Source organism: Chiloscyllium plagiosum, unplaced genomic scaffold, assembly GCF_037043375.1.
Source record: "Chiloscyllium plagiosum isolate Xiang-an unplaced genomic scaffold, Cpla_swu_hap1 HiC_scaffold_14, whole genome shotgun sequence".
NCBI classification, from domain to species: domain Eukaryota; kingdom Metazoa; phylum Chordata; class Chondrichthyes; order Orectolobiformes; family Hemiscylliidae; genus Chiloscyllium; species Chiloscyllium plagiosum.
This window is the reverse complement of record NW_028270152.1, coordinates 42,175,956-42,201,108: the sequence shown is the minus strand read 5'-3', so window position 1 is coordinate 42,201,108 and position 25,153 is coordinate 42,175,956. Positions and strand designations below refer to the sequence as shown.

Below are 25,153 nucleotides of genomic sequence, written 5' to 3'. Positions count from 1 at the left end.
TTCTAATTTAAATCAAGACTTTCAGAGGATTCTAGTATTAAAGGATTTGCCCAGCAGAATCTTCTACTGCCTGGGCAAATCCTTTTAAGCGGCCTAAAGTGGGGATTCCACTGAATTCCATGTGCAATTCCCATCAATTTTGTCAATTACTGTTTGCCGCAAAGTTTGGGAAATAATTGTTGAATTTCTTGAATAGAAAGACAACTTACTCTCTTAATGTTCAAAATATATTGTGACTAGTTATCAGGAGTTTACTTAGTCCCCACTTTGCATGTTGTAAAATATTGAGAAAAAATAAGGAATTGTCTCAGTAAGAAATTAACAACTGTGTGCCAGCAGTTAATCCTAACCCTTATTCCTAAAGCGTGAAATACAGAATTGAATATAATCCTCCAGCTGAGGCCTAAACAATTTTTATACAAGTTTATATAGCTTCCTTACTTTTTTCACTTGTTCTGCGAGCATCTATGATTTATATGTATCTACTTCCTTGACTGTCATCTCTTTGGGAATTCAGTTCATATTTGGAATGATTCACAAGCAACAGCACAACAACAGTGCTGTTCAATTTTATCATTTACTGTGTGCCCAAAATTTGGGAAATAATTGTTGAATTTTTTGAATAGAAGGACTTGTTACTCTCTTAATGTTCAAAATGTATTGTGACCAGTTACCAGGCGTTTATTTCGTGGAGAAAGTGAGGACTGCAGATGCTGGAGATCAGAGCTGAAAATGTGTTGCTGGAAAAGCGCAGCAGGTCAGGCAGCATCCAAGGAGCAGGAGAATCGACGTTTCGGGCATGAGCCCTTCTTCCTGAAGAAGGGTTCATGCCCGAAACGTCGATTCTCCTGTTCCTTGGATGCTGCCTGACCTGCTGCGCGTTTCCAGCAACACATTTTCAGCAGGTATTTATTTAGTCCCAACTTTGCATGTTGTAAAATATTGAGAAAAAATAAGGAACTGTCTCAATAGGAAATTATTGAATCTGAACATTTCTGTCAAAAACTGGAGAAGAAAACATATTGCTTCCACGCCATGCATCAAGAAATCTTCTGTCACCTTATGTTTCATGTGAAGCAAGAAAAGACCAGCTAGTTCATCAAACCCACCATATGCCTGAAATATCAGACCTTGAAGCAAAAATGACAAACAGTAAAATGCCAACTGGTCTATCCTCGTACTACAATAGAACATAGAACATTACAGTGCAGTACAGGCTCTTCAGCCCTCGATGTTGCACTGACCTGTGGAACCAGTCTGAAGCCTATCTGTCCTACACTATTCCATTTTCATCCATATGTTTATCCAATGACTATTTAAATGCCCTTAAACTTGGCAAGTCTACAACTGTTGCAGTCAGTGCGTTCCACACCCCTACTATTCTCTGAGTAAAGAAACTACCTTTGACATCAGTTATATATCTGTCACCCCTCAATTTAAAGCTATGTCCCCTTGTGCTGGCTATCATCATCTGAGGAAAAAGGCTCTCACTGTCCACCCTATCTAACCCTCTGATTATCTTTATGTCTCAATTAAGTCACCTCTCAACTTTCTTCTCTCTAATGAAAACAGTCTCAAGTACCTCAGCCTTTCCTTGTAAGACCTTCCCTCAATTCCAGGCAACATCCTAGTAAATCTCCTCCACACCCTTTCCAAAGCTTCCACATCCTTCCTATAATGCGATGACCAGAACTGTTTGCAATACTCCAAGTGCGGCCACACCAGATCTTTGTACAGCTGCAGCATGACCTCGTGGCTCTGAAACTCAATCCCTCTACCAATAAAAGTTAACACACCTTATGCCTTCTCTATCAACTTGGGTGGCAACTTTCAGGAATCTATGTACGTGGACACCGAGATCTCTCTGCTCTTCTACTTCTTTTCTGTTCACTCTCACCCCTTCTCATCTCTACCTTGATACATTGGCAGGAAACCCAAAAACTGCAGGTGCTAGGATCAAAAATAGACAGGGAGGAGGCTGGAAGAACACAGCAAGCCACGCAGCATCAGGAGGTGCAGAAGTCAACATTTTGGGTGTAACCCTTCTTCAGGACTTGGGGTGGGCGTGGGGGGAGCTAGGCAGAGAGTGGTGGGGAAGGGAAGATGTTCTAGATGGTGGGGTCTATTTGGAGTTGGCAGAAGTGTTTGAGGATGATGCGTTGGATGCGAAGACTGGTGGGGTGGTAGGTAAGGACAAGGGGTCTTCTGTCTTTATTGCTTTGGGGGGGTTTAGAGCAGTGGATCGGGGAATCAAGGTAGTGTGGATGATGGAGAGACGAACAACACATTATTCAAAATAGGTGGACATCTGGGATGCTCACAAGTGGAATGTCTCCTTGTCTGAGCAGATGTGGTGGAAGCGGACGAATTGGGAAAATGGGATGGAGTTTTTGCAGGATCCTGGATGGGAGGAGGTGTAGTTCAGGTAGTTATGAGAATCTGTAGGTTTGTAGTAGACATCCGTCTGGAGACTGTTGCCGGAAATAGTGAGGTCAAGAAAGTGGAGAGAGGTGTCTGAGATGGATCAAATGAATTTGAGGACAGGGTGGATGTTGTGGGCCAAGTCGATGAACTGCTCCAGTTCAGCCTAGGTGCAGGACGCTGCACCGATGCAGTCATCGATGTAACGACAGAAGAGTTGGAGCACGGTCCCTATGTAGATACTATAGAGGGACTGTTTGATATAGCCAACAAAAAGCAGGCATGGCTGGGGCCGGTCTGGGTACCCATGGCCGCTCTCTTGATTTGGGGGAAAATTGGAGGAGTTAAAGGAAAAGTTGTTGAGGGTGAGGACTAGTTCAGTGAGGCAGAGGAGGGTATTGGTGGAGGGGGACTGGATGGGTGTGTTGGAAAAGAAAAGGCCGTCCTTGTTGGATATGGACATGTATAGGGATTGCATGTCATAGTGAAGATAAAGCACTGGGGGCCGGGGAACTGGAAGTTGCTGAAAATATGGAGGATGTGGTTGGTGTAGCGGATGCTGGTGGGAAGTGCTTGAACTTAGGGGGTGAGGATGGAGTCGAGTTAGGACAAGATGAGTTCAGTGGGGCAGGAGCATGCTGACACAATGGGGTGGCCAGGGTAGTTGGACTTGTGGATTTTGGGGAGTGGGTAGAACCAGGCAGTATGGGTCTGGGGGACTATGAATTTGGAGGCAGTGGAGGCGATATCACCTGAGGCAATGAGGGCACTGATGGTATCTTGGATTTGGGCATGATGGGTTGCAGTGGGGTTGTGGGCAAGGGGGAGGTAGGACATGGTGTCAGAGAGTTGGTGTTTGGCCTCTGCAATATAGGGGGAAACATTGGCAGAACTAGCTTAAGGGGTTGAATGTCCTCCTTCTGTTCCTGTGTCATCCTGGGAAAATAAACCAAGAGAAAACCCTAGTCAATAAGGGAAAAGAATGTGGAAACTTCCTCTCTGACCTCTCGCAATTGAATCAAGTCCAGGCGATCCCATGGATCCAATTGTCACTTATCATGAGTAGACTCTTCTTATCCGACAGCAACTCTGTAATCTCTGGGTTTGCCAATCAATATGGTAATACGCTTCACTTGATAAATTCCAAAGGTGTTGGCATATGTCCGATTCCACTGGCATTGCTGGAACATATATGGACACTATTGTTGATTTTAGCCCTTGTATTTATTTTTCTGCTAAATATAGGAGCACTTTAAATGTGATTTTTTTTCATCTAAATATAAATAGATGTGCTGTGATTAAGTAGTTTAATTTTCCCTGGTGGATAAATGATCAGATATTACCAAGTAATATCAGTATTTTGTTGTGCTGGTACCTCAAACATTAATATTGTTTTAATGTCGAAAGTCAGTTTCTCAATCCTGTCATTTTTTAATTGAACTAATTAGAGTGCATAATGAATCTCGAAACCTTAGAAACAACCTTCCACTGCGAACCACCTTCGAGACCTTTTTTCAGGAACCATTTCCAAGATTTAATGTTCCATGTGCTGTGTGTGGGTGAGCATCTTCAGTGGTGAGTGAGTTCTGATCCCCTCCAGTGAGAAAGTTCACTAGATTTAGATGACTGGCGAGCTTCTCAGCAAATTACAAGCCCCAATACTGGTCTCACCAGCTAATTCTGCATCATAGAGGTCATTGCTGGAGGCCAAAGTACACACAGACATAATTCTGTTAGTTTTAAAATAGAGATGGAAACGGATAGACAAGGTCTAAAAATTGAAGTTCTAAATTGGAGAAAGGCCAATTATGATGGTATTAAGCAAGAACTTTCAAAAGTTGATTGAGAGCAGATGTTTGTCGGTAAAGGAACGGCTGGAAAATGGGAAGCCTTCAGAAATGAGATAACGAGAGTCCAGAGAATGTATATTCCTATTAGGGAGAAATGAATGCTGGTAAGTATAGGGAATGCTGGATGACTAAAGCTTTACTTCTGTACTCAAATCTTCTTGAATGTCATCAAGGTTAGATTTCATGGAATGCAGGGAGAACTATCTATTTGGATACAGAACTGGCTCGAAGGTAGACGACAGAGGATGGTGGTGATGGTTGTTTTTCAGACTGGAGACCTGTGACCAGTGGGGTACCACAAGGATCGGTGCTATGTCCACTTCTTTTTGTCATTTATATAAATGATTTGGATGTGAAAATAAAAGGTATAGTTATGTAAGTTTGCAGATGACACCAACATTGGAGGTATGTGGACAGCGAAAAAGGTTGCCTCCAGATTACGATGGGATCTTGATCAGATGGGGCAATTGGCTGAAGAGTGGCAGATGGAGTTTAATTTAGATAAATGCGAGGTGCTGCATTTTGGGAAAGCAAATCTTAGCAAGACTTATACACTTAATGGTAAGGTCCTAGGGAGTGTTGCTGAACAAAGAGAACATGGAGTGCACTTTCATAGCTCCTTGAAAGTAGAGTCACAGGTAGAATTATAGAATTCTACAGTGTGGAAACAGGTCCTTCAGCCCAACAAGTTCATACTGACACCTCCAGACCATTCCCCTACCCTATTACTCTACATTTACCCTAACTAATGCACCCTAACCTACACATCCCTGATTACTATGGGCAATTTAGCATTGCCAATTCACCTAACCTGCACATCTTTGGACTGTGGGAGGAAACCGGAGCACCCGGAGGAATCCAACGCAGACATGGGGAGAATGTGCAAACTCAACACAGACAGTTGCCCGAGGCTGGAATCGAACCTGGGTCCCTGGTGCTATGAGGCAGCAGTGCTAACCAATGAACCACCATGCCGCCCTCGTAGATAGGATAGGGAACAAAGCTTTTGGTATGCTTTCCTTTATTGGTCAGAATACTGAGTATAGGAGTTGAGAGGTCATGCTGCAGCTGTACAGGACATTGATTAGGCCACTTTTGGAATATTACATGCAGTTCTGGTCTTCTTCCTATCAGAAGGATTTTGTGAAACTTGAAAGGTTTCAGAAAATATTTATAAGGATGTTGCCAGGGTTGGAGGATTTAAGCTATAGGGAGAGGTTGAATAGGCTGGGGCTGTTTTCCCTGGAGCGTTGGAGGCAGAGGGGTGACCTCATACAGGTTTATGAAATCATGAGGAACATGGATAGGATAAATAGACAAAGTCTTTTCCCTGGGCTGGGGGAATCCAGAACTAGAGGACATAGGTTTAAGGTGAGTGGGGAAAGATATAAAAAGAGACCTAAGGGTCAACCTTTTCATGCAGAGGGTGGTGTGTGTATGGAATGAGCTGCCAGATGAAGTAGTGGAGGCCAATTTTATTGCAACGGTTAAAATGCATCTGGATGTGTATATGAATAGGAATGCTTTGGAGGGCCATGGGCTGGGTACTGATTGGGATATCTGGTCGGCATGGGCGAGTTGGACCGAAGGATCTGTTTCCGTGCAGTACATCTGTATGGCTCTAAATTGAGGGTTTGGTTAAGAAAAAGAAGGAAGCATACATCAGATATAGCCAAGATAGATCAAGTGAATCCTTAGAAGAGTATAAAGGCAGTAGGAGCATACTTAAGAGAGAAATCAGGACGGAAAAAGGGGACATGAGATAGCTTTGGCAAATAGAGTTAAGGAGAATTCAGAGGGTTTTTACAAATACATGAAGGACAAAAGGGTAACTGGGGAGGGAATAGGGCCCCTCAAAGATCAGCAAGGTGGCCTTTGTGTGGAGCCGCAGGAGATGGGGAGATAATAAAAAAGTATTTTGCATCAGTATTTACTGTAGAAAAGGACATAGAACCCATAGAATGTAAGGAAATAGATGGTGACATCTTGAAAAATGTCCATATTACAGAGGAGGAAGGGCTGGATGTCTTGAAATGCATAAAAATGGATAAATCCCCAGGACCTGATCAGGTGTACCCTAGAACTCTATGAGAAGCGAGAGAAGTGATTGATGGGCCTCTTGCTGAGATATTTTTTATCACTGATAGTCACAGGTGAGGTGCCAGAAGACTGGAGGTTGGCTAACAGTAGTGCCACTCTTTAAGAAGGGTGGTAAGGACAAGCCAGGGAACCATAGACCAGTGAGCCTGATGTCAATGGTGGGCTTGTTGTTGGAGGGTATCCTGAGGGACAGGATTTAAATGTATTTGGAAAGGCAAGGACTGCTTAGGGATAGTCAACATGGCTTGGTGCGTTGGAAATCATGTCTCACAAACTTGATTGAGTATTTTGAAGAAGTAACAAAAACATTGATGAGGGCAGAGCGATAGATGTGATCTATATGGACTTTAGTAAAGCATTCAACAAGGTTCCCCATGGGAGACTGGTGAGCAAGGTTAAATCTCACGGAATACAGGGAGAACTCGCCATTTGGATTCAGAACTGGCTCAAAGGTATAAGACAGAGGGTGGTGGTGGATGGTTGTTTTCCAGACTGGAGGCCTGTGACCATTGGAGGACCACAAGGTTCGATGCTGGGTCCATTGCTTTTCATCATTTATATAAAAGATTTGGATGGGAGCATAAGAGGTTAGTAAATTTGCAGATGACACCAAAATTGGAGGCGTAGTGGACAGTGAAGAAAGTTACCTCAGATTACAATGGGATCTTGATCAGATGGACCAATGGGCTGAGAAATGGCAAATGGAGTTTAATTTAGATAAATACAAGATGCAGCATTTTGGGAAAGCAAATCTTAGCAGGACTTATACACTTATTGGGCGGCACGGTGGCACATTGGTTAGCACTGCTGCTTCACAGCGCCAGAGACCCGGGTTCAATTCCCATCTTGGACGACTGTCTATGTGGAGTTTGCACATTCTCCCCGTGTCTGCGTGGGTTTCCTCCGGGTGCTCTGGCTTCCTCCCACAGTCCAAAAGATGTGCAGGTTAGGTGAATTGGCCATGCTAAATTGCCTGTAGTGTTAGGTGTAGGGGAATGGATCTGGGTGGGTTGCCCTTAGGAGGGTCAGTGTGGACTTGTTGGGCCGAAGAGCCTGTTTCCACACTGTAAGTAATCTAATCTTAATGGTAAGGTCCTAGGGAGTGTTGTGGAACAAAGAGACCTTGGAGTGCAGGTTCATAGCTCGTTGAAAGTAGAGTCACAGGTAGGTAGGATAGTGAGAAGGCATTTGGTATGCTTTCCTTTATTGGTCAGAGTATTGAGTATAGGAGTTGGGAGGTCATGTTGTGGCTGTACAGGACATTGGTTAGGCCACTGTTGATATATTGCATGCAATTCTTGTCTCCTTCCTATCGGAAAGATGTTGTAAAACTTGAAAGGGTTCAGAAAAGATTTACAAGGGGGTTGGAGGATTTGAGCTATCAGGAGAAGTTGAATAAGCTCGGGCTGTTTTCCCTGGAGCATCAGAGGCTGAGGGGTGACCTTGTAGAGGTTTATAAAATCATGAGGGGCATGGATAGGATAAATAGACAAGGTATTTTCCCTGGGGTGGGGAGTCCAGAACTAGAGGGCGTAGGTTTAGGATGAGAGGGGAAAGATATAAAAGAGACCTAAGGGGCAACATTTTCACACGTGTGGTACGTGTATGGAATGAACTGCCAGAGGAAGTGGTGGAGGCTCGTAAAATTGCAACATTTAAAAGGCATCTGGATGGGTATATGAATAGGAAGGGTTTGAACGGATATGGGCCGGGTGCTGGCAGGTGGGACTAGATTGGTTTGGGATATCTGGTCGGCATGGACAAGTTAGAACGAAGGGTCTGTTTCCATGCTGTAGGTCTCTGTGACTCTATGACTTAAATAGTTAGAAAGTGTGCCTTTATCCCCAAATATCTAGCATGGGGTATGTTTGGGGAGTGGTGGGTGTTTAGAGGAGTTGGAGATAAGTGAAGGTGTTGATCTCCAGTGGCCATTTGTTTGCCTGCCATCACTTTCAGCCCCAGATTGGGACGGTTAGAGGCTTTCCTTTTCAAACCAGTCGGTAGGTCACTCTTCTTTAAAGTGTAGAGTTATACTGGACTCAAGATTAACTCTGCCTCTCTCTTCCCAGATACTGCCAGACCTGCTGAGTTTCTGTAACGTTCTTTATGTTTGTTTCTGATGTGGCTTGTGTCCTGCAAGGGTCTCTTGGGACATCAAAGACTGCGGTATTTCATAATTTTGATCTCATTTAGAGAAGCAAACCCTAAAAGACAAGCTAGCTGCATCATCTAATGGAAGAGTGAGTGAGAAATAAAAAGCCGCCCCATAAACCTCAAAATATATCACGAAACCTCAAGAAGGCCTTAAAAAGAGCACTTGAAAATAAGCTATTTTGACTCTGATATGAAGCAATTTATAAATCTTAATTTCACCTCTCTACTTTAAAAACTGTGCATTAAATACTTGTATACAACAAATTGCATCCTCCAGAGCTGATAGCACTAATGATGAGAATAGGTGTGTTAATGCCGTGATTATGCAAATGGCTGTAACTAATGAGAAGTTATTTTGGGGGCCATAAATCATTTCTTGAATCAGTGTTCCGATTTGTTGCATCGCAGTGGGCTTAAAATATTACCAATCTATTAAAGTGAGCACAGATTGAAGTAAACTGATTACTTGGGAGAGACCAATCACTGTTAATTTATTTCACATCTCCTTGTCAGGTACTTGAAAAATTTATAAATTGCATTGCAACAGGAGAGAGGAAAAGCATTGGAAGCTCTGAATGTAAAATAAATTTTATGAATATTTGATTGATCAGGAAAATGTTGAAACTTTCCGCAGGTCCCTATTTGGGGATCTTGCAAATGAAACTGAAGTTATATTTCAAGGATTTTAATCTGATTAACTTTCATGTATTGCAAGATGAGACTCCACAAATAATTTTGATTCATACTTTTGTAAATTAGTTCTCACAGCTCATTCAATTTTTTTTTGTTTTTTTTTTAGTGACATCTGGCAGGAATAAAGCAACTGTGATTTTTTTTGTATCCTTATTTAGCAGTTTCCTATTCCCTTCCAAATGTATTTAGTCTTTGTAAAGGAATAATTCGACAGTTGTACTATGACTTATTGCATAAACAGGCATTACAACTAAGCTTAATCTGTCCTTATCAACATCCGAGCACTGTCAGTAGGGATTACTCGATAGTGATCAGATGCAGAAGCTCTGGCTAATGCGTATTTCCTTCCCAACCTGGGATTGCTGTGGTTAACAGTGACACTTCAGCAGCTACTCTTTAATATACCAAACAGATGGGAGATCAAACTAGAACTCCTGCTCTGAATAAATTTTCTCAGCGAACTGAACATATTGATTGTCAATGTTTAAACATCGGAATGCACCTTTTTTCTTATTCATAAAGTGAAATCTGGAATGACACAAGGAGATTGGAGTTCCAGAAATATTTGAAACACAAATGCAAACTGAAGGCAGAGGAGGATGGTGGTGGATGGGAAATTATGTGGGCTCGGTTCAAGGGCAAAACAGCTGTCAGACTGTATCTGGGAGAGGGCGGTATAGAAAAACAAAGTTTCCATGTTTCTTCAGTTCTAATGAAGGGTCATTTGCCTGAAATACTGGGCAGAATTTTCCCAGCCTCTCGGCGTGGTGAGACAGTTGGGAAACAATGACAAGTGGAAAAATGAGATTCTCAAAGTTGAGAAAAAAAAGTGAGATTTTTCTGTTAAGATTTATAGGTAAGATGAGAATCTTGCCACTGGTTGATTAAAAACCTATCTGCATGCATTAACATTGCATTACTACCTAATCTCATCTTATTTGCAGACGACTGCATTTTCCAGGTAGTGGAGAGAAACTGGATGACATAGATTCTTGACTTGAAAACAGTTAGCTGGCAGTTACAGATCACCAGTGTCATCTCTGGGCTTTCTTCTTGCCAATATTCGTCAACCTCTCTGGGCATGCTCCATAGGCAGCAATTACCTATACCCTTCATCAATAAGAGTTGGGCTAAGTTCAACACATCATCACAGCATATTTCAGACCCACTTATATGTATGGTTTAGCATTTCAAAACTAGCACTTTGGAGCGAGCCATCAGCTTTCATTGCAGTTCCGCTGCCAGGTCACTTTGCACACAGTCAGACGTCTACCTCATGTTTCAGAACAGAGTGCTAAGACCTGAAACTTGCTTTCTTTATGCTCACTGGCTTAGCACTTACTTGGATGCTCACAGTAACTTTAAATTGGCTTGTCTTTTAATGCAGAAAGAAAGCCAGACAGTTTGTCATTATTGTCAGCAATGAACAGTCAAAAAGATGGCAAACAATCACTACACAGGCTTCAGTCAAATATCTATGTTTGAAAGTCTAAGAGGAGTAATCTTTAGTCCAGTCAAGGGCACCATTGATAAATAAGGAGGCTGGTCTGTCCTCAGTCAGAAAAGAGGTGGGGTGCTCTGATGAATGTATAGAAAGCAGTTAGTAATCTCGGAAGATAGGATGAGTGAGAGCTATTGAAAAAAATTGGTGCATGCAAATACTGAAAGTGGTAGACCGCAAGCATTGGTTGGAGTTGGGTGCAATGGCAGATATAGAGTGAATGCAAGGTAGCAGTGAGATGGCATTTGTGCTTTTGGAGCACAGAAGGTCATTGACCTTCTTGTGACACTACCCTACATTGCCAGTGGCCTTCAGACCAGACTGACAGCATTTGAAATGAGTGAACACTGTTGTATCCTGGTCTGGCAAGCACTTCCACCATTGCTGTGAATGAGATTATGTAAGACTGATTCTTTGGAGGCAGGATCCTTACTTAATGAGATGAGCAGCAGAGAATTGAATGAGAAAATGTTCTGAGACCTTGATGAAATTGACCCTTTGGCAAATTTTGGGGTATTAGAATTCCAGAAAGTGTCATGATGAACTTGGGTTTCTCTCCACAGTTGATGGCTGACTTGCTGACTATTTCCAGCATTTTTCTTTTTTTGTTTCATTTGATTCACATGTTGATCATTTAAATTTATGCAGTTCCAAATGCTGAGTACCAGATCTCAACTATATCAATCTCAATTGGAGCTGATTTATCAAAAATGGCTACCATGCTTGACCTTTATTACTTCAACCTTAGAAGTATGAGCCATGAGCTTATTAAAACATCCAGGATTCTGTGAAGGTGTTTCCATGAGTGGGGGAGTCACAAACTAGGTTTGACAGAATAAAGGGACAATTGTTTAAAACTGCAATGCAAAGCAGCTTCGTCCCCTACAGGGTAGTGAATGTCTGAAATTCTCGACAAGTCAGCATACAGAGAGGAGGTGCAGTGGTTAACGGATTGGTGCAGAGCTAACAACCTGTCTCTGAACGTGGACATAACGAAAGTAATGGTTGTTGACTTTAGGAGGGCTCGGAGTGACCACTCTCTGCTGGACATCGACAGCTCCCTTGTGGAGATCATGAAGAGCATGAAATTTCTTGGCATCCATCTGGAGGAGAATCTCACTTGATCCCTCAACACCAACTCTGTAACCGAGAAAGCCCAGCAGCGTAGGCTAAGGAAAGCCCATTTCCCATTCCACCATCCTCACTATATTCTACAGAGGGTTCATTGAGAGTACCCTGAGCAGAATACTTTCTGATTTGGGAGTTGCACCGTCTTGGATCATAAGACCCTACAATGGATAGTGAGGAAAGCTGAGATCATTGGGGTCTCTCCTCCCTCCATTACAGACCTTTACATTACACGCTGCATCCGAAAGGCTGACAGCATTGTTGACGACCCCACACATCCTTCATTCGAATTCTTCTCCCTCCTGTCATCCGGCAGAAGATACCGGAGCATTCGGTCTCTCACAGCCAGACTGTGCAATAGTTTCCTCTCCCAAGCCATCAGGCTCTTTAACACGGTATGATCCCACTTTATTCCATTTGAGATTTTTGGATGACTTTTTGAATTGCCACTAAAATAACGTTTTATTCATGATCATTCATTGTTACATTGTAATTTATCCACCACTGTGCCTATTGTCTTGTCTCGTCAGGAATTATTATGTTGTCTTGTATGTTTTGCACTTTTCTATGCACTTTATGCTGCCCTGTTGTATGACTGTACTCTCATGTAGTCTGTGCGTTCATATAGCACCTTGGTCCTGAAGGAATGTTGTCTTGGTTTTATTGTACCAGCTGTATGTGATAGAAACGACAAATAAAGTTATTCTATTCTATTCTCTGCTCTACCTAGGGAGGCTAAATCACTGAAAAAGTGTTTAATGAGGAGGTGGGTAGATGTCTGAAATATCAGAGAGTTGACTGCTATGTTGGGTTAGCATGAAAGAGGAGTTGAGGCCTGGAGCATATCAACTATGATCTTGTTGAATGGTGCAGCAACTTGAGGGACCCAATGGCCTATTCCTCCTTTTTAAAATGTTTTTACCTGTCAGGTCTGCCAGTTTCTGCATATATTTTTGCCTGACATCTTTGGCAGTGGTTGCTGCAGATATACCATAAAACTGCCAAAAGACCACGCATGAAAAACCTCTCTCTGTATCGACTAACTAGAAACTTGAAGGCCTGCTAAGAATCTTAAAACGTACAAATTAACTTGCTAAGAAAACCCAGCAATGTAGCGCTTCATGTCATGCATGTTACTGTCACAACACTACCACATTAGCTTTCAGGCTATTTGAAACACACACTCCTCTTGATGTCAATTTTGTTGCAGTTGAAATTGCTGATAATTCTGACATCCATTACGTACATTAAAAAGTAAACTGTTCTCTTATTTAACAGATGATTTTAAAGAGAGCAAAAAATATGGATGTGCATTGGCTCGGACTGATGAGAGAGGGTTAGGAAAGGAATTCAAACAGCTGAAAATATATCTGCCAGAGATGGAGCATAATAAATCAAGAATGCAAAATAGAACAGAATTGAAGTGGTGGCATTATCTTAGGGGGATGCAAGGATGGAGAAAGTTACCAAGTGAAAGAGTATTTGTAGGCATTTATGCATTTGAGAATGTTGGAGCTCAACTAAATATTCATGATGAGCACACATGGAGAAATCCGATGGTCTGGCTATTTGTTTCTTTTGAATCAGTTCCTGGATGACTTATTATGAATGCTTAAGTTGAGTTCCAAGACTCTCAAGTTCTTTAACTCAGCAGGGGTTCTGTTTTGACAACCGAAGTGAATTGTTTACTTTCTTTGATTGACCATCTCTGTGTGTAATGATTTTACTTTTATGATCTCAGTTGTCAATATTAAGATATGCAAAGTGGTTAAAGATTGTGAAACTGCAATTGTCTGATCTGATTTACCCTTTTATAAGGCTGTGGGGACACGAGTATTTTTTCACAAATTTCTAAATGGGTTTTTTTTCACAGTATTTGAACAGATGCTATTGTTATTATAGGGTTTGTTGGTTCAGTATATTGTGCATATTGGGTTAATGGGCTTGGAAGGGTCATGGATATGGCATGGAGGGCATAGATCAGACCTTTTGAATTTACCTCCCAAAAGGATCCCAAATCCAGGCTCTCCCAAGTGACAGTGAGCTATGAGATTAGTAGAAACAGGCTTGGCTTCATATAAATTGGAGGTGTTGGTGAGATGCCTATCACCTCAATGGAACCAGCTAGTTCAAAAGTACAGGGTACAGTTTTGCTACCCACATCTTATAATGGAAGTTCTGGAATCCAATCACACACAATGTTTTTTAAATTACTCCAGAGTCCGCCAGATTCCATGAATCCAGGCCTTGCTCTCCTAGGAGGATTGCTTCCAGTTTCTTGTTTAAATAGGTCAAATACTGATTAAACACTAATTACTGCTGGCAGGAAAGCATTGACTTGATTGAGCTCTCTGTTCCTGATCGTTAGCTACCTTTGCATTGATAAAGTGGGATTCCCTTCTGATCATGAGGTCTATGCCATTGTGTGTCCGACCTCTGTTAGCCAAATGGGCATAAGTAATATCCTGTATTTTGAAGAGTTTTGTCATGTGCAAATAAAGCTGAGTCCTCTGGTCCTGCTGTCATGCATCCAGAGAAAGAATGACAAGCTGTTTGCCCCGGTGAGCAGTGCTTCGGTGATATTTTAATGCATCTGTGCATTCAGATTAACCAATAATGTTGTGTAGGAGAAAGTGAGGACTGCAAATACTGGAGATCAGAATCAAAAAGTGTGGTGCTGGAAAAGCACAGCCGGTCAGGTGGCATCCAAGGAGCTTCATCGATGAAGATCTTATGCTTGAAACATCAACTCTCCTGCTCCTTGGATGCTGCCTGACCAGCTGTGCTTTTCCAGCACCACACTTTTTGACACTGACAATAATATTGTGTCTCCTGTGACAACTTGGAATTAACCTGAGGCATAAACGATTACGGCTGCTGAAACCTTTGCTGTCATTGTTGTGGAGGTTGCCTGCAAGTTGGGTGGCACACCTCTGCCACTGCTTCCAGGTGAAGGGTTACTTTAAAGAAAGATGGTATAGGTGATTCTTCATTGTGAACACTTTATTTCATTTGCAAAAATATGTTGACTTTTCATCTTTGTCTGTGTGAACAAATGTCATTTCAGCTTGCAGCTACAAGAATAAAGGCAGAGACAAATTGTCTTTTGTATCACACAATGTTCTAATAATGGCTATCCTTTCTATAATAGGAAAAAACTTCGTCATGATTCAGTGAGAGAACATTGGGTCTTGTGAAGGCTTCAAGCTGTTTGTAAACTAAAATTATAATAAATAATAGGAAACGCATTGAAAGATCAAACCAGTCAACTGAACTTGCACTTGGCATTGCATAGGGAATGGTGGCCGCTGTGGCCTCTGTACCACCAAAACATTGATAGTCAATGAAAGATAACCTCACAAATTGACTGAGTTTCACAAAGAAATCCTGCCTACATTGCTGTGGCTGACACTGCTGCATCCAAGATGCTGAAGATTGGGTTGTCTGAAAAATGACTTAATGTTCTTCCTCCGTACAACGCTACAGCTCTCACAAACCCTCATCATCAACCAAATAGCCTTGGTGGATTCTCTAGTTGTCCAGAACAGAATTCAACAGTGTCCTTTGTCTGCACAGCACTACAATGAATATCTTGACATGAACTGCATGGAAATCTGATATGGAGGAGACATCTTATGGTTCTTGTCGGTCCCATTAGAAATCAGTGTTGCATTGTAGATATGCTGAACATCATGATATGGCATTCGGACCACTATTTCTAAAGTAAGTATTGTGCCACTGTCTTTCTGTCATTTGCATGGCATTCTGTGGATGCCAAAACACTGTAGCTCTCCTGCATTTTTGCAGCATCATTCAGGCATCTTTGGCCATAACCTTGCATTAGGAGGCTGTTCCACATCCACTGGAAGTTGATGCTGATCCTAAGCTTCCAGACTCATGCATTTCTTATCCATTCATGTGGATGCTGAGTGTAGTGGCCAAAGTGACACCATAGCTCTGTGGACAGTTCCAATGGGTCTATGTGGGCAATATCAGAAACAAAGCAGCTTTTCAGGAATATAATTATCTAGCTGTTACACCATATGCAAATAATATTTGAACAGCATCCTACAAACACTGCGAAATGGAGATCACCAACAAGGAGGCCAATGGGATGCCAATGCACGGACAGTGCTCATCATTAACCTGATTTAGATGTGCGCGAGTCAAAGCTTTTAATGCACATGCAGTAGCAGCTTGTATGTGTCGCAGCAAAAATGAGGGCCTCCCAACCCTCACAGTCCCCAAGAAAGGTAGTATTGCATACTGGATAATGGTATGGGTATACCTTGGTCCAAGGTGTTAAGTAAGTGGCTCACAGAGTTTGGCAGGAATTTAAAAAGAAGATCCTTGAGAGTAGTAATATCTGGATTACTCCCGGTGCTACGAGCTAGTGAAGGCAGGAATAGGAGGATAGAGCAGATGAATACATGGCTGAGGAACTGGTGTATGGGAGAAAGATTCATATTTTTCGATCATCAGAATCTCTTTTGGGGTAGAAGTGACCTGTACAAAAAGACAGATTGCACCTAAATTGGAAGGGGAGTAATATACTGGCAGGGAATTTTGCTAGAGCTGCTCAGGAGGATTTAATCTAGTAAGGTGTGGGGTGGGGGGGGGGGGGGGGGGGGGGTGGAGGTGGGGGGTGTTGGTGGTGGAACCCAGGGAGATAGTGAAGAAAGAAATCAATCACAGACTGGTACAGTTGAGAACAGAACAATAGGCTGAGAAGTGGCAGATGGAGTTTAATTCCGATAAATACAAGGTGCTGCATTGCTGCATCTTAGGAAAGCAAATCTTAGCAGGACTTATACACTTAATGGTAAGATTCTAGGGAGTGTTGCTGAGGAAATGTTTTTTTCCTCTGTGGAAGCAGCAGTTTTGTGCAATTTGAAGCCCTTAAAGTGGTTAGGCAGATTGGGGATGCTGAATTGCCTGTAGTGTCCAGGGATGTGCAAGCCAGGTGGATTAGCCATGAGGCATGCAAAGCTACAGGGCTAGGGTAGATGGGTGGGTCTGGGTGGGATGCTCTTGGGAGGGTCCGTGTGGACCCAATGGACTGAATGGCCTGCTTCCACATTGTAGGGATTCTACGTTTCTATAAGCGTTAAGCCACTCACTTAACAACTTGGACCAAGATATGTCCAGGAGACCTTGGAGTGCAGGTTCATAGCTCCTTGAAAGTGGAGTCACAGGTAGATAGGATAGTGAAGAAGGCATTTTGTATGCTTTCCTTTATTGGTCAGAGTACTGAGTATAGGAGTTGAGAGGTCATGCTGCAGCTGGACAGAACATTGGTTAGGCCACTTTTGGAATATTACATGCAGTTCTGGTCTTCTTCCTATCAGAAGGATTTTGTGAAACTTGAAAGGTTTCAGAAAAGATTTATAAGGATGTTGCCAGGGTTGGAGGATTTGAGCTATAGGGAGAGGTTGAATAGGCTGGGGCTGTTTTCCCTGGAGCGTCGGAGGCAGAGGGGTGCCCTTATAGAGGTTTACAAAATTATGAGGGGCATGGATAGGATAAATAGACAAAGTCTTTTCCCTGGGCTGGGGGAGTCCAGTACTAGAGGGCATAGGTTTAGGGTGAGAGTGGAAAGATATAAAAGAGACCTAAGGAGCAACTTTTTCACTCAGAGGGTAGTATGTGTACTGGATGAGTATATGAATAGGAAGGGTTTGGAGGGATATGGGCTGGGTGTTGGCAGGTGGGACTAGATTGGGTTGGGATATCTGGTCGGCATGGACGAGTTGGACCGAAGGGTCTGTTTCCATGCTGTACATCTCTATGACTCTATATCTTGTGCAGGCTATGGAACCCAGTAGATGATTGTGACTTCTGCAACTGAAGTGAATGCTTGCAACCTCAATGATATGCTTCACAGCCAATAGTAAGATGATTTGTGATGTTGCATGATATGGTCAAGATTGCTTGTGGCTTGGATTTTTGATTGGCACAGTTGGTCAATGCATGCATCCATGTACAAAATTATGTGATACAAATGTCTTTCACCTGTACTGTAGAAGTGTCTGCTTAGAGTTTCACCTGAAGGGCTTAACACTTATAGAAAGATAGAATCCCTAGGTGTGGAAGCAGGCCATTCAGCCCAATTGTCCAACTGACCCTCTAAAGACCCTCCCACCCAGACCCAACCATATACCCTAGCCCTGTCGCTCTGCATTTCTCATGGCTAATCCACCTGGCTTGCACATCCCTGGACACTATGGGCAATTGAGCGTGCCTAGTTTGCTGAACCACCTTAAGGGCTTCAAATTGCACAAAACTAGAATCTGCTTCCACAGATAATAAAAACATTTACTCTGCCTACTCCAGGTGTGTTATCAGCCGTTTTCAATTTTGACTGAGCCACTGTGATTTGGATGAGGGTGAAAGGTAACACAAGTAGCATTTCACAGAGTGAGTGGCAAGCTCAGCCTCTCAATCTGGATGACCTTCCAAATTTTCATTGTGCCTTTCTACCTTGCCCTCCACTCTCAACACTGTCGGCTTTGACCTTCCAGAAGTAACTTTTTAAATTTAACTCATCTTTTCACTTTACACCCTGAGCCTCAGGCCTACAGCTTTGTCATGCCAAACATTATTCTGCATATCCCTCCACCAAAGTCAGCTGATGACCGTCAATAACCTCCACTCCAACAGTACCCCTTATGCCTCCATGCTTCCTAACTTTCTACCCTTATGAGTTGAGTTACCCTCCCTTTCACAATTATTACCCTCTCTCTATTCCAACTTGTAGCCTCCAATTCTCAAAATTGTCTTGCTCATTTTATGTACCACCACAATGGCACCTGATAACCCTACTTGACTTTCAATGAACAGCCCCCTTGGATTGATCATTGCCTATGCCCTGACAAACTTGGAAAGATAGCCCTTACTAATGAGTGATTAGATCCCCTGAATGATCTCTGTGCAGCTCTCTGACTGATTTACAACTAATACCTGCACTGGTTGTCCTGGACCACAGGACATCTGGAATGTACCACTGACCCCTGACCCCTGACCCTGAATGCCCTAAGCACTTGAATGACTATGTCCAATCCCTTGTACTGAGATCAGATCCTGCCCATGACTGACAGTGTCAGTACCCCTGATTGACTGCTGTTCCTTTTGACTAAGGACTACTCCCATTAGAACTTGAGGCAAGGATATTCGGTCTTTGTTGTATAAGCTGCTGACACATGCTGGAGTTGTGACATTGATGTACTGTGATGCTATAAAGCAATATGCCCACACTCATTGGCTGATCACTGCTGAGAGTCATGACAAGTTTGGCTGGCATTATGTTTGCACTAAGAACAAGACAAGATGAAGTACTGTGAAGCCTGTAAGTTCTGAACGAGTGGCAAAATACAAAAAGCAAAGGCAGAACAAAGCAGAGATGCTGTGAACTTCCAACTAAGTGGAGAGCATGTGAACACTAACAGAGCAAGCTAACAATTCTGAGATGTACCCTGCTCTGATGCATGCGATGGATGTTTGTCCCTGCATGCAAAGTGGACTGACAGCAGCATCGCAAAGCAAGATTTCATTGCATTCCGAAGTAGATAACTGTATTCTGAGTAAGGCAGAGTTGTGCCATGATGATGTGATGAAATTGGTATATGCCGGATACTATTTCTGTGGAGGGGAGAGGGCAGGGAGGTTTTGCCCATGGAGCATTCCCCAAGCTGTTGGGAAATGCTGGTTGACTTGGAGTCCCAGAGGAATAAGCGGTGAGCTTCATTCCTCATGCCGCACTCTTGCCTGAAACATCGATTCTCTCTGCCCCTCGGATGTTGCCTGACCTGTTGTGTTTTTCCAGCACCACACCCTTGATTCTGAACCCACCAGGTACCCACTCTGACTTTCAAGTCAGGAATTGTCACCATTTCGTTTCTCGCTGCCACATCAGAGAAGAGCAAACCGCCTGTGAGTGATTGAGAATAAATAATAGTGAGATGTTAATGTGTGCATATGGGTTCCTCTGCACTCATTAATGAGATTCTTGTCTTGCAGCCCAAATGTTGGTTATGAAAATTGGATGTTTTGTTCAATGTCAAGAATCTCATTTTTCCATTCTCGCAATATTTTTCCAATTGACTTGTCATTGCCATTGTCACTGTCAAAATAAATCCTCAGCTTGTCTTGTCATGTTGAGAGAGTTATTTTTTAAAGTCTCTAGGTGGAAGGTGAGCACATTAAGCCCGAGGTCAATTTTCAGCCTTTTTACTTGCTTTTATAAATGGAAAAACAATTTGACCATATTGTTTGTTTTCCTGTTCTCTCCTATACAATGACATAAGGTATTTCACTAGAAAATTGAAACAGTGTATCATTGCAAAAAGATATGGGCAAATGGAAAAAAAATCTGTTTATTAAGTACAATTATTGAGCATGGTGGAAGTGCCATTTAGGCTTTTTGATGACATTGCACCATTCGTATTACATTTTCTCCTTTGACAAAATCAGCTATACCTAGTTTAAAATGTATTGTTCACAAAATGGTGACTGCTTTCGAATCCAGACCCTGCTACTTTAAAGTCAATGTTCAAGGTTCTTTTTTCACTTGCATGGAATCAGCTAGCCTTGCCAGCCTTGACATCCACAAGGTAAAACACTGAAGACAAGTTATTTTGGAAGAAGAATTCATACAACTGTTGGCAATATCTACAACCTAAAAAGAAAGATGTATTCAAATTATCTTTCTGCCTTCTGCTTCCACTGCCTTTACATTTATCATCTGAAGAGCTGTGTCAAAAATGCTTAACGTTGAAAATTCAATCTCCAAAAGCAAATTTGCCTTATATTAACACCAGAGTTTAGAAACAATTTATCTGTGACCTTCTGTATTTATTCTGTGAAGTGTTTTCCCTAGATGATGTGTCAAATGATGAATTTTGTTCTCTCTTCTCTTCAGCATGTGCATGTTCACATTCTTCCAAGAAAGAAAGGAGATTTTTCAAGAAATGATAATGTCTACGAGGAGGTAATTTTAAAAGTAAATCTTGAATTGAAAATATTGAAATGCTGTTCATTTAAAACCATCATATTGTTTGACCGAGCAGCAAATCCACCCCACCCACGAAGCAGGCTGGAAGCCAGGCAAGCAATTAGCTAATTATAGGTTCAATCAGTTTCGTCTTCGCAGGCAGCCTTCATTTTACCAGTGGCAAAGTTATCCTGTGCTGCAGGGGGAGGCCAGCAACTGTATGGAGGCAGCTCCCCATGGCGTCTCAGACCAGAGATGAGGTGGTGAATCTGTGAAATTATTTACCTGAGAGGCCTGTTGAGACTGCCTCTTTTGGATATCCAAAGCTGACATAGACAGATTTCTAATCATTAGGTGAACCAAGGGTTATGAGGATAAGGTAGGAAAGTGAAGTTGAGGATTACCATATTAGCCTAATCTCACTTAATGGTGGAATTGATGGTCCAAATAGCCGCCTTCTGCTCCTACAGCTTATTCCAGTCTCCTCAATGTCCAGTGCCATTAGTCACAAGAAGAGGATGGCTCACAGCATTAATAGCCCCCTTGGCTGGCACTGGATGGTTTCCCCTTCTGAATGGTCTACCAGCTGTACCTAGTCAGAAGAATGAAGTGTCTTTCTCCCCTGCAAGGCCACCTCAAGATGGCGACCTCACCTCAGCAGCCATCATGTCTTTCCAAGGTGCTACTGAGCTGCAGCCTCTGATTGAGTTGGTATCATGAACCACATGTCCACCATCCGTATTTGGACAGCTGGCCTGGCAGCAGTCAATTAAAAGGGTAGTTACCTGGAAGGCTGCCACTGTGGTCCCAACATCAGCACTTAACCTCTTCCAAGAAAACATAGGTCACATGGCTTTGATTTCAGAGATTGAAGTTACTAATTTGCAGCTTCACACATGGGTTGTTTAAGCAGCACAGATAATTTCCCACTGTCCTAACAGAGAACCATTCAATTTTCAAAATCACAAACTCAGACCTCACTTTTAATCCAGGATTCTATTCTGGGGAAAAAAAGTGTACTAAATGAAATAATTTCCTCCCTATTCGTTTTCACCCACAGGTAATATATACTTATTGCATATAGAATTCATAGCTTCTTGAGTAATCTGGATGAATTATATCAGTTCTACAAAATAGGATTGATGATCCAAAATAATAGTTAAGTGTAAATATATGTTTCAGAAATGTCATGAGATACCTTAACTTTAATATTTAACAAAATAAGTATGTCCACGATAACAGATGTTATCCTTATCAAAAGGTTATTCAGAAGTAAAGTCACTTTTCTGTTGTACACGTTGTTGTGAAATGTTATTTTGTGCAGAAGTATCACCTCACCTATATCACAGAGCTGCTGCTGAAGTTGGGACTGCCAGTGACAACAGTCTCCAATATTACATGAATATTGTATTAAATGATTCCACCAATTTCAAAACAGTTGTTTTTGTATGAGGTTGTTTGAAATGTTGGTTCAGGCACTATTTTCATTTAAATGCAAACCATTTCTTGGCAAACTGATTGAGGTCGAGCTTGACTTTCTGTGATTGTGTAAAACAGGTGCCAGCTTGATTTTATGTCTCTCCCAATTTTTATCTTCAGAGAAGCCAGTGGACCTAGAAACTGTAAGAGATGTAAATTGGGTTGCTGATTTGTTCTTGCCAATTTTACTCGATCACGTGAACTCAAGGTCTACTGCAATGTGTGTTCACTATAATTTGACTTACTTCAGAATCAGTTAGGTTTGAAAACAAACATAACTTCTCTGAATAGTTTACTTTTGGAATATTACAAACAATTTTGTTGCATTCCGGACTGGCTTGAATATTGATAGATAGTGTTTTAATTTTCCTTTGAAGTTTCATTGGTTAGTTTGAACTGGGCTAAAACATTCAAACTGAAAACATTCCCATAACTGACCACTTTTAAGATTGGAGCCTGATTAGATGATTAGATAAAAATTCGATGCCTCATCATGCTGTAGCATACAAACATAGAACGCCACTGGAGTTCAGTGTGGAGAATTTTGGTAATGCATTTCATAAGTGTAATAATAAAAGAAAGTATTGTATAAATGTGGCAATTTTGAAAATTCTGGATGAGACAAGAGATGTTGGTAGTTATTTACAAAATACTTAGGCTCCAATTTTTGACATGTTGGAGAACTTCACTATCATGGTGAAAATGCTAGAAAAAGTCAGGAATCCCCAGTCTTCCCCTGGCCTGTCATCTCTCATTTTCATGAGGACAGGCTGAAGTTTGTCCATGCACAGTTCCTGGAGGCAAGTGGCCATTTCAATATTAGGTGACTCCTTTCAAGTCCTCTTGGAGTCCCAGGTATTTTGAGCCAAAGTATGGCAATTAGACCATGTAAGAGTCAGTTTTCAGAGCATTTCTTTTGGATAGGCAGGATAACCATTTGGAGGGCTGAGATACCCCTGTCGATACGGTCCCAGAAGTAAGTATAGGGGTCCTTGGGTAAGGTTTAGTGGTCAGGTATCCTTTAGAGGTGAGAGTAAGGGTTACTTTAAGGGGGTAGGATCAATTGTCCTCTGGGACAGTTAAATGTGGGGAACATTACGTGTAAAAGATCCATAAATGTATTTGAACTGTTCAACTTGTCAAGATCTGTCAAGATTAGTCCCAAAGTGTGAGTACATGCTGGCCACCAACAAGTGTTCAGAAGTAACAGCAAGTGTTAATGAATCAGTGTTTTGTCTCAATATAATGCAGTCCACAATAAAGGACTTTAACTAACAGAACTGGATTTTCCCCCATTGCTTGAATATTAATGGATTCCAACTTAGGTGGCATGATAAATGAAGGAGATTTTCCAAACTATCATTTTCACAATGGGGTGCCTGTTGATGCACAGTACCAGCTGCTAATTGAAAGGAAATGTTTGTCGCCATCAGCGACTAAGCACTTAAGGATTAAGTTTTAAGTGAAATGTTTTGTTTTCATAAGAGATTATTTGAAGCAGTTTCAATATATTGGATCTTTTTTGAATCATTTAGTTTTCTTTGAATAGTGACATCACCAATAAATTCTAACTTTATACTCTGTCAGCATACCTCCTGAGTTATGCCTGTGCTGAAAAATAGGTAACTCACATGGAGAAGGAAGGCCATGGTGGTTGACATTGATTTTCCTTGACATCGAGCTTGTTAGGCATGTTTAGTAAGAGGAAACTGAACATAATGAGGTGAGTTGTGGTGTTGGTAAGCCACTTATCAAGCTGTAATCCCCTTAATTGGTAGCTCGCTGCTGCCTAGCCCTAAATACACCTTGCCGCTATGATTGGATTGATGGTGTGAATTGATCCTGATGGTGAGATAGACCTCACTGAACATCTCACATGATTCCGACATCAATCTCACTATAGTCCAGATCATTCAGGCCCCTATAAAATTCTAAGTGGAAGTGAGGACTGCAGATGCTGAAGATTAGAGTCGAGAATGTGGAAAAGCAGAGCAGGTCAGGCAGCATCTGAGGACCAGGACAATTGACATTATGGGCAAAAACCCTTCATCGGGAATGAGGCTGGGAGCCTCGGGGATAGAGAGATAAATGGAAGGGGAGTGGGGCTGGGGGTAAGGTAACTAAGAGTGCGATAGGTGGATGGAAGTGGGGATAATAGTGATAGGTCGGAGAGGAGGGTGAAACGGACAGGTGGGAAGGAAGATGGACAGGTAGGACGTGTCATGAGGGCAGTGCTGAGCTGGAAGGTTGGAACTGGGATAAGATGAGGGGAGGGGAAATGAGGAAACTGGGGAGATCCACATTGATGCCATGAGGTTGGAGGGCCCCAAGGTGGAAGATGAGACGTTCTTCCTCCAGGCATTGGATGGTTCGGGAGTGGCGATGGAGGAGATCCAGGACCTGCATGTCCTTGGCAGAGTGGTAGGGGGAGTTGAAGTATTTGGCCACAGGGTGGTGGGGCTGGTTGATTTGGGTGACCCAGAGATGTTCTCTGAAACGCTCTGCGAGTCGGCATCCTATCTCTCCAAAGTAGAGGAGACTGCATCGGGAGCAACGGATACAGTAAATGGCATGTGGAAGTGCAGGTGAAACTTAGATGGATGTGGAAGGCTCCTTTGGGGCCTTGGACGGAGATGAAGGGGGAGGTGTGGGTGTAGGTTTTGCAACTACTGTGGTGGCAGGAGAAGGTGCCAGGACGAGAGGGTGGGTTGTTGAGGGGGGGGAGGGGGCATGGACCTGACGAGGCAGTTGTGAAGGGAATGGTCTTTACAGAAAGCGGATAGGGGTGGAGAGGGAAATATATCTCTGGTGGTGAGGTCTGTTTGTGGGTGGTGGAAA

General features: G+C 42.4%; 1 protein-coding gene across 11 annotated transcripts in view; it reads left to right on the top strand.

Moving 5' to 3' along the window:
* fhit (fragile histidine triad diadenosine triphosphatase) overlaps window positions 1-25,153 on the top strand; it is a 1,333,995-nt gene that overhangs the window by 859,663 nt on the left and 449,179 nt on the right. For 10 of the 11 annotated variants that reach the window (XR_015759402.1, XM_087994389.1, XM_087994384.1 and 7 more), the window contains one exon: window positions 20,765-20,833. The exons of the other annotated variant lie outside the window; for it this stretch is intronic. Coding sequence is in view for 9 of the 10 variants with exons in the window: in XM_087994389.1 (XP_087850515.1) it covers window positions 20,765-20,833 (69 nt within the window). In the remaining variant the exon portion in view is untranslated. The remainder of the gene's footprint in view (window positions 1-20,764; window positions 20,834-25,153) is intronic. 11 annotated transcript variants of the gene reach the window in all.